The 10,095-nt window shown below is 42.7% G+C and overlaps 1 protein-coding gene across 4 annotated transcripts in view; it reads left to right on the plus strand.

Annotated features, from left to right (window-relative positions):
• LOC147197953 (cohesin subunit SA-2) overlaps positions 1–10,095 on the plus strand; it is a 37,846-nt gene that overhangs the window by 26,716 nt on the left and 1,035 nt on the right. For 2 of the 4 annotated variants that reach the window (XM_086123136.1, XM_086123137.1), the window contains exons 26-31: positions 7,981–8,117; positions 8,197–8,319; positions 8,394–8,551; positions 8,622–8,738; positions 9,740–9,909; positions 9,985–10,054. In XM_086123136.1, coding sequence (XP_085979262.1) covers positions 7,981–8,117; positions 8,197–8,319; positions 8,394–8,551; positions 8,622–8,738; positions 9,740–9,909; positions 9,985–10,054 — 775 coding nt within the window. The remainder of the gene's footprint in view (positions 1–7,980; positions 8,118–8,196; positions 8,320–8,393; positions 8,552–8,621; positions 8,739–9,739; positions 9,910–9,984; positions 10,055–10,095) is intronic. The other 2 variants (XM_086123138.1, XM_086123140.1) reach the window with 1 other exon arrangement.

A 10,095-nucleotide genomic window follows, 5' to 3' on the forward strand; every position in this document is an offset into this window, starting at 1 on the left:
CAATACGTTTGGGTCTGCCAGGACGGACCGGCATCTTCCCCCACCATCGGAGCCTACTCACCACCAGGTGGTGATCAGTTGACAGCTCCGCCCCTCTCTTCACCCGAGTGTCCAGAACATGCGGCCGCAAATCCGATGATACAACTACAAAGTCGATCATCGAACTGCGGCCTAGGGTGTCCTGGTGCCAAGTGCACATATGGACACCCTTATGCTTGAACAAGGTGTTCGTTATGGACAATCCGTGGCGAGCACAGAAGTCCAATAACAAAACACCACTCGAGTTCTGATCGGGGGGGCCGTTCCTCCCAATCACGCCCCTCCAGGTCTCACTGTCATTGCCCACGTGAGCATTGAAGTCCCCCAGCAGAACAAGGGAGTCCCCAGCAGGAGTACTCTCCAGCACACCCTCCAAGGACTCCAAAAAGGGTGGGTATGCTGAGCTGCTGTTTGGTGCATATGCACAAACAACAGTCAGGACCCGTCCGCCCACCCGAAGGCGGAGGGAGGCAACCCTCTCGTCTACCGGTGTGAACCCCAATGTACAGGCACTGAGCCGGGGGGCAATGAGTATGCCCACACCTGCTCTGCGCCTCTCACCTTGAGCAACTCCAGAGTGGAAGAGAGTCCAACCCCTCTCGAGAGAACTGGTACCAGAACCCAGGCTGTGTGTGGAGGCAAGTCCGACTATATCCAGTCGGAAATTCTCTGCCTCACACACCAGCTCGGGCTCCTTCCCTGCCAGAGAGGTGACATTCCATGTCCCAAGAGCTAGCTTCTGCAGCCGAGGATCGGACCGCCAGGGTCCCCGCCTTTGGCTGCCGCCCAGCTCACATTGCACCCGACCCCTTTGGCCCCTCTCATGGGTGGTGAGCCCATGGGAAGGGGGACCCACGTTGCCTCTTCGGGCTGTGCCCGGCCGGGCCCCATGGGTGTAGGCCCGGCCACCAGGCGCTTGCCAACGAGCCCCACCTCCAGGCCTGGCTCCAGAGGGGGGCCCCGGTGACCCGCGTCCGGGCAAGGGAAACCTTGGTCCATATATTTTTGTCATCATAAGGGGTCTTTGAGCCGTGCTTTGTCTGGCCCCTCACCTAGAACCTGTTTGCCATGGGTGACCCTGCCAGGGGCATAAAGCCCCAGACAACTTAGCTCCTAGGATCATTGGGACACACAAACCCCTCCACCACGGTAAGGTGACGACTCACGGAGGCCTTACTATACATGGTCGTTTTTTTCGGCTAAAAACGCCTTACTATACATGGTCGGGGTTTTTTCGGCTACAAACGCGCTTACTATACATGGTCGTTTTTTTCGTCTAAAAACGCCTTACTATCTATACATGATCATTTTTTTCGTCTAAAAACGCCTTACTATAGATGGTCGTTTTTTGGGTTAAAACGCCTTACTATCCATGGTCGTTTTTTTCCGGCAAAAAACGCCTTACATGGTCGTTTTTTTCGTCTAAAAACGCCGTGCTATACATGATCTTTTTTTTCGGCTAAAAACGCATGGTCATTTTTTTTTTCGGCCAAAATCGCCTTATGACACATGGTCGTTTTTTTCGGCTAAAAACGCCTTACTATACATGGTCGTTTTTTTTGGCCAAAAACGCCGTGCTATACATGGTCGTTTTTTTCGGCTAAAAACGCCTTACTATACATGGTGTTTTTTTTTCCGGCTAACAACGCCGTGCTATACATGGTCTGTTTTTTCGGCTAAAAACGCCTTACTATCCATGGTCATTTTTTTTTGTGCTAAAAACGCCTTACTATACATGGTCGTTTTTTTCGTCTAAAAACGCCGTGCTATACATGATCTTTTTTTTCGGCTAAAAACGCATGGTCATTTTTTTTTTCGGCCAAAATCGCCTTATGACACATGGTCGTTTTTTTCGGCTAAAAACGCCTTACTATACATGGTCGTTTTTTTTGGCCAAAAACGCCGTGCTATACATGGTCGTTTTTTTCGGCTAAAAACGCCTTACTATACATGGTGTTTTTTTTTTCCGGCCAAAAACGCCTTACTATACATGGTCGTTTTTTTCGGCTAAAAACGCCTTACTATACATGGTCGTTTTTTTTTCCGGCCAAAAACGTCTTACTATACGTGGTCCTTTTTTTTCGGCTCAAAACGCCTTACTATACATGGTCGTTTTTTTTTCAATTAAAAACGCCTTACTATACATGGTCGGGGGTTTTTTCGGCTACAAACGCCTTACTATACATGGTCGTTTTTTTCGGTTAAAAACACCTTACTATACATGGTCGTTTTTTTTGTTGTTAAAATGCCTTACCATTCATGGTCGTTTTTTTCGGCTCAAAACGCCTTACTATACATGGTCGTTTTTTTTTCAATTAAAAACGCCTTACTATACATGGTCGGGGTTTTTTTCGGCTACAAACGCCTTACTATACATGGTCGTTTTTTTCGGCTAAAAACACCTTACTATACATGGTCGTTTTTTTTGTTGTTAAAATGCCTTACCATTCATGGTCGTTTTTTTCGGCTCAAAACACCTTACTACACATGGTCGTTTTTTTCGTCTAAAAACGCCTTACTATTCATGGTCGTTTTTTTCATCTAAAACGCCTTACTATACATGGTCGTTTTTTTCGGCTCAAAACACCATACTACACCTGGTCATTTTTTTCATCTAAAAACTTCTTACTATAGATGGTCGTTTTTTTGGGTTAAAACGCCTTACTATCCATGGTCGTTTTTTTCTGGCAAAAAACGCCTTACATGGTCGTTTTTTTCGGCTAACAACGCCGTGCTATACATGGTCTGTTTTTTCGGCTAAAAACGCCTTACTATCCATGGTCATTTTTTTTTGTGCTAAAAACGCCTTACTATACATGGTCGTTTTTTTCGTCTAAAAACGCCGTGCTATACATGATCTTTTTTTTCGGCTAAAAACGCATGGTCATTTTTTTTTTCGGCCAAAATCGCCTTATGACACATGGTCGTTTTTTTCGGCTAAAAACGCCTTACTATACATGGTCGTTTTTTTTGGCCAAAAACGCCGTGCTATACATGGTCGTTTTTTTCGGCTAAAAACGCCTTACTATACATGGTGTTTTTTTTTTCCGGCCAAAAACGCCTTACTATACATGGTGGTTTTTTTCGGCTAAAAACGCCTTACTATACATGGTCGGGGTTTTTTTCGGCTACAAACGCGCTTACTATACATGGTCGTTTTTTTCGTCTAAAAACGCCTTACTATCTATACATGATCATTTTTTTCGTCTAAAAACGCCTTACTATAGATGGTCGTTTTTTGGGTTAAAACGCCTTACTATCCATGGTCGTTTTTTTCCGGCAAAAAACGCCTTACATGGTCGTTTTTTTCGTCTAAAAACGCCGTGCTATACATGATCTTTTTTTTCGGCTAAAAACGCATGGTCATTTTTTTTTTCGGCCAAAATCGCCTTATGACACATGGTCGTTTTTTTCGGCTAAAAACGCCTTACTATACATGGTCGTTTTTTTTGGCCAAAAACGCCGTGCTATACATGGTCGTTTTTTTCGGCTAAAAACGCCTTACTATACATGGTGTTTTTTTTTTCCGGCTAACAACGCCGTGCTATACATGGTCTGTTTTTTCGGCTAAAAACGCCTTACTATCCATGGTCATTTTTTTTTGTGCTAAAAACGCCTTACTATACATGGTCGTTTTTTTCGTCTAAAAACGCCGTGCTATACATGATCTTTTTTTTCGGCTAAAAACGCATGGTCATTTTTTTTTTCGGCCAAAATCGCCTTATGACACATGGTCGTTTTTTTCGGCTAAAAACGCCTTACTATACATGGTCGTTTTTTTTGGCCAAAAACGCCGTGCTATACATGGTCGTTTTTTTCGGCTAAAAACGCCTTACTATACATGGTGTTTTTTTTTTCCGGCCAAAAACGCCTTACTATACATGGTCGTTTTTTTCGGCTAAAAACGCCTTACTATACATGGTCGGGGGTTTTTTCGGCTACAAACGCGCTTACTATACATGGTCGTTTTTTTCGTCTAAAAACGCCTTACTATCTATACATGATCATTTTTTTCGTCTAAAAACGCCTTACTATAGATGGTCGTTTTTTGGGTTAAAACGCCTTACTATCCATGGTCGTTTTTTTCCGGCAAAAAACGCCTTACATGGTCGTTTTTTTCGTCTAAAAACGCCGTGCTATACATGATCTTTTTTTTCGGCTAAAAACGCATGGTCATTTTTTTTTTCGGCCAAAATCGCCTTATGACACATGGTCGTTTTTTTCGGCTAAAAACGCCTTACTATACATGGTCGTTTTTTTTGGCCAAAAACGCCGTGCTATACATGGTCGTTTTTTTCGGCTAAAAACGCCTTACTATACATGGTGTTTTTTTTTTCCGGCTAACAACGCCGTGCTATACATGGTCTGTTTTTTCGGCTAAAAACGCCTTACTATCCATGGTCATTTTTTTTTGTGCTAAAAACGCCTTACTATACATGGTCGTTTTTTTCGTCTAAAAACGCCGTGCTATACATGATCTTTTTTTTCGGCTAAAAACGCATGGTCATTTTTTTTTTCGGCCAAAATCGCCTTATGACACATGGTCGTTTTTTTCGGCTAAAAACGCCTTACTATACATGGTCGTTTTTTTGGGCCAAAAACGCCGTGCTATACATGGTCGTTTTTTTCGGCTAAAAACGCCTTACTATACATGGTGTTTTTTTTTTCCGGCCAAAAACGCCTTACTATACATGGTCGTTTTTTTCGGCTAAAAACGCCTTACTATACATGGTCGGGGGTTTTTTCGGCTACAAACGCGCTTACTATACATGGTCGTTTTTTTCGTCTAAAAACGCCTTACTATCTATACATGATCATTTTTTTCGTCTAAAAACGCCTTACTATAGATGGTCGTTTTTTGGGTTAAAACGCCTTACTATCCATGGTCGTTTTTTTCCGGCAAAAAACGCCTTACATGGTCGTTTTTTTTCGGCTAAAAATGCCTTTCTATACATGGTCGTTTTTTTCGGGTTAAATCGCCTTACTATACATGGTCATTTTTTTCGGCTCAAGATGCCTTACTGTACATGGTCGTTTTTTTGGGGCTAAAAGTGCCTTACTATATACATGGTCGTTTTTTGGGGGCTAAAAATGCCTTACTATACAGGGTCGTTTTTTTCCGGCTAAAAACGCCTTACGATACATGGTCGTTTTTTTCGGCTAAAAACGCCTTTAAATACATGGTCGGGGTTTTTTTCGGCTAAAAACGCCTTAGTATACATGGTCGTTTTTTTCGGCTAAAAACGCCTGACTATACATGGTCGTTTTTTGGGGCTAAAAATGCCTTGCAATACATGGTCGTTTTTTTGGGTTAAAAATGCCTTTCTATACATGGTCGTTTTTTTGGGGCTAAAAATGCCTTACTATACATGGTCGTTTTTTTCGGCTAAAAGCGCCTTACGATACGTGGTCCTTTTTTTTCGGCTAAAAACGCCTTACTATATATACACATGGTCGTTTTTTCGGCTAAAAGCGCCTTACGATACGTGGTCCTTTTTTTTCGGCTAAAAACGCCTTACTATACATGGTCGTTTTTTTCTGCCAAAAATGCCTTACTGTACATGGTAGTTTTTTTTCGGCCAAAAACGCCTTACTATACATGGTCGTTTTTTTGGGGCCAAAAATGCCTTACTATACATGGTTGTTTTTTTTTTCGGCCAAAAACGCCTTTCTATACATGGTCGTTTTTTTCGGCCAAAAACGCCTTTCTATACATGGTCGTTTTTTTTCGGCTAAAAACGCCTTACTATACATGTTTTTTTTTTCCGTTGAAAAACGCCTTACTATACATGGTCGTTTTTTGGGGTTCAAACGCCTTACTATCCATTGTCGTTTTTTTTCCGGCTAAAAACGCCTTACTGAAAAACATGGTCGTATTTTTTCAGCTAAAAACGCCTTAATATACATGGTCGTTTTTTTCGGCTAAAAACGCCTTACTAAACATGGTCGTTTTTTTTTCGGCTAAAAACGCCTTACTACAAATGGTCATGTTTTTTGGCTAAAAACGGCTGACTATATATATACATGGTAGTTTTTTTTCGGCTAAAACGCCTTACTAAACATGGTCGGTTTTTTTCGGCTAAAAACGCTTTACTGTACATGGTCGTTTTTTTTCGGGTTAAAACGCCTTGCTATACATGGTTGTTTTTTTTCGTTGAAAAACGCCTTACTAAACATGGTCGTTTTTTTCGCCTAAAAGCGCCTTACGATACGTGGTCCTTTTTTTTCGGCTAAAAACGCCTTACTATACATGGTCGTTTTTTTTCTGCCAAAAATGCCTTACTAGATCTCTTCAACTTACCTAAACATAGTTCAGGGGCATAAGATGGTGGCAAAGTGCTGCTCTTGTATCAATGAAACTCCTCAGCTTACTACACCATAGTTCCTTGCCAGAAGATGGTGGCAAAACGCTACTTGTGTCTATTATGTACAGCACTTTGACAATATTGCACGGGAACACTCACACTGTCCTCTTGTCCGGTTTGAGTAGCTTGCTACAGAACTCGGCCAGGATGCTCAAGTAGGACAGGAACGTAGGTGTGGAACTTTCAAAGTCCTGGAAGGCAAATTCGATGCCGCTCCTGCAAAAAGCAAAAATACATGGTCGTTTTTGATGCTAAAAATTCCTTACTATACATGGTCGTTTTTTGGGGGCTAAAAATGCCTTACTAAACATGGTCGTTTATTTCGGCTAAAAACGCCGTAGTATACATGGTCGTTTTTTTGGGCTAAAAACGCCTTACTATACATGGTCGTTTTTTTGGGGCTAAAAATGCCTTACTATACATGGTCTTTTTTTTTCGGCTAAAAACGCCTTATTAGACATGGTCGTTTTTTTTTGTTAAAACGCCTTACTATTCATGGTCGTTTTTTTCAGCTCACAACACCTTACTATTCAAGGTCGTTTTTTTCGTCGAAAAACGCCTTCCTACACATGGTCGTTTTTTTCGTCTAAAAACGCCTTACTATACATGGTCGTTTTTTTAGTCGAAAAACGCCTTCCTATACATGGTCGTTTTTTTCGTTTAAAAACGACTCATCGTTCACTTCAAAGAGCCGAAATCCTCAGGCCTGCTCCTGAATTACCGGTATTTAAATTTTTTAACATTTGTTTATAATTGTATGTATATGTTGTTGCTTGTGTTATTATCATATGCAATTGAATAAGTAGACCATTTCAGAATTCGAAATTTGGGACTCTCTCAATGCATAATGGGACTCATACTTTTCTGATCAGCGAGTCCCTGGGACTCGCTGCCGGTAAACTGTAAAATTATCACTGCAGAGATTACCGCTTTTTCTGCACTCAGTGATTGACTTCTATGCAAAGTCATTTCTCAACTTGTCTTCCATGCCATGTCATGCCTGTTGAGTGTTGATTTACTTCACATTAAGAAACTACTGCACTAAAACATTAATTCATAAATGTATATCATATGCTTTTTTGTTTTTCTCAGTATAAATAACACGTACCCTGACTGTTCTCCTCTTTGAATAAAAACACCTCATTCAAGCGTTAGGGAGTGCAAGGGGTTATGATGGAGGGGTGTTGCAAATCATGAAGACCTGCCAAGTGGTATGATAGCATTGTTTTATACATGTCCTCGGCTAGGCCTCAGCTTCAAAATCAGTCCTTGGTCCCTGGCCTTGGAGGCAAGTCCTTGGTCCTTGGCCTTGGCCTCGGAAGATTTCTCAAGTCCTTGGCCTTGGCCTTGCCTCGGAAAATGTTCCAAGTCCTTGGCCTTGGCCTCGGAGTCAAGTCCTTGGCCTTTGGCCTTGGCCTCGGGTTGCCGGTCCTTGGACACAACACTGCCTTCCTGGTTCCCACTCTGCTTTTCCCGCCATCTCTGATCAGTTCAGATGAAAAAAACACTCTATAGAGTGTGAGAACTTTTGCTACCGTTTTTTAACGTCTCTTCTCCTCGACATGGTCCCACTCAGCCTGCCGGCACTCCGAGGAGGACAAGATGGAGGAGCTTCACAGAAGAAGAAGCATGCTGGCTGCCTACTGCAAACTCATCCTACACGGCGTGCTAGAGACGAGTATGGCAGCGGACATTTTTACCTTCTATGTCAAGGTATATTGTCATTAAATCATCCATTAAAACTAAAAAGACAGATCGTAATGGTTCTTCCTTTCTTCTCGCTATGTTGGAGTGTTGTAACCTTGTGCTTCAGTATCAGAACGACTTAGGTGACATCATCAAGGAGACCATACACAGGAGCAGACTTATTGATAAGTTCGAGAGCACTCGTACGCTGGTGCTATCTTTACAGCAGGTAAGTGCACTTTCATAAACTTAACTATGAACGACTGAAGATGCATTTATTGTTTTCTCTTGTGTCCTGACTAGCCGTTTGTGCGTCTGAAGCGTGAGCAGGAGGCTGGAGGATTGCCTCACGTCCAGCAGGGAGTTCAGACTTTCAGTAGCATCAAGGAGCTGGCCAAACGCTTCGCCCTCACTTTTGGTGATCTCGTCAAGTTTCGCCAGTGCCTCGTCCTCATCCACAGGTCGGCGATCGGACTTGCCTGTCTGCACTGTTACTTCTTGTGACTGAAGTGTGTGCGTTACTTTTTGCAGGAGTGGCATTGAATTTGCCTTCCAGGACTTTGAAAGTTCCACACCTACGTTCCTGTCCTACTTGAGCATCCTGGCCGAGTTCTCTAGCAAGCTACTCAAACCGGACAAGAGGACAGTGTGAGTGTTCCCGTGCAATATTGTCAAAGTGCTGTACATAATAGACACAAGTAGCGTTTTGCCACCATCTTCTGGCAAGGAACTATGGTGTAGTAAGCTGAGGAGTTTCATTGATACAAGAGCAGCACTTTGCCAACATCTTATGCCCCTGAACTATGTTTAGGTAAGTTGAAGAGTTTTATTAACATATAAGTAGCGCATTGCCGTCATCATGTGTCAAGAAACTGTTGGAGTAAGTGAAGGAGTTTCATTAAGATATAAATAGTGCTTTGCTGATATCGTATGTCAACAAACTGTAGAGGTGGAGGGATTTCATTAAGATTTCATTAAAGTAGTGCCCATCCACCATCTTGTGCCAAGAAACTGTTCAAGTAAATTAAGGTGTTTTATTAAGACAACAGTAGTGCTTTGATGCAGTCTTGTTCCAAGGAACTGTTGAGGACTTTCAGGAAGACAAAAGTAGTGCTTTGCTGTCATCTCGTGCCAAGGAAACTTTGAAGTAAATTCCGGAGTTTCATGAAGATAAAATGAGTGCCACAATCTGGTGCAAAGGAACTATGTTGAAGTAAGTTTCATTAAGACAAGAGTGGTGCTTCGCTGCAGTCTTGTGCCATGGAACTAGGGTGACGTAAGTTGAGGATTTTCATGAAGATAAATATGGTGCTTAGTTGCCATCTTGTGCCAAGGTACTAATTTGAAGTAAATTGAGGAGTTTCTTATACACATGACAAATTACAAACATTAGTCAACTCAAGTCACATTTATTTACACACACAAACAGTCTCAAAGGGCTTCACATGCGCGCAGTTGGCAAGTATTTGCGATATCACGTGACCTTAATGCACCAAGGGGGCAAACACTCCCAAAAAACATCTGGCGAAAAGTGAGAAACGATGTGGGATGAGTAAAATTATAAAACTTAAGTTTTAGCAAGCCATTTTTGATAAGGTCCCCCCTTGATCGCAGATTTTAACCTACTCCGTGTGCGTGTGCGCATGCAGGTTAGCTTACTTACAGAAGCACACCTCAGATCAAGTAGCGGACCTCAGGGAGGAGCGCTGGCAGCCACTCGTCTTCTACCGCGGCTCCCTCTTGGCCGAAGGAGACGATGCCGCCTCCCACGGCAGCTCCGACAGGAAGCAGCCTGGACGCTCAAAGAGCAAACTGGAAGGTGGACTGACCAGATGACATTTATGGATAATTCTTGGAACTGACATTTATGCCTGCCCCCCTTATCCCCACCCAGGTTCCAAGTCTTTCGGACCACTGAGTCCCACTGAGCCCCGAGTTGTAAAAGTTCACCGATCAAGCCCCAGGTGAGGATCGGGAACTTGTATGTTAATTTTTTTCCCTCTCA

Source organism: Hippocampus guttulatus, chromosome 11 (assembly GCF_054856545.1).
Source record: "Hippocampus guttulatus isolate MCC_2025c chromosome 11, RoL_Hgut_1.0, whole genome shotgun sequence".
Lineage (NCBI taxonomy): Eukaryota > Metazoa > Chordata > Actinopteri > Syngnathiformes > Syngnathidae > Hippocampus > Hippocampus guttulatus.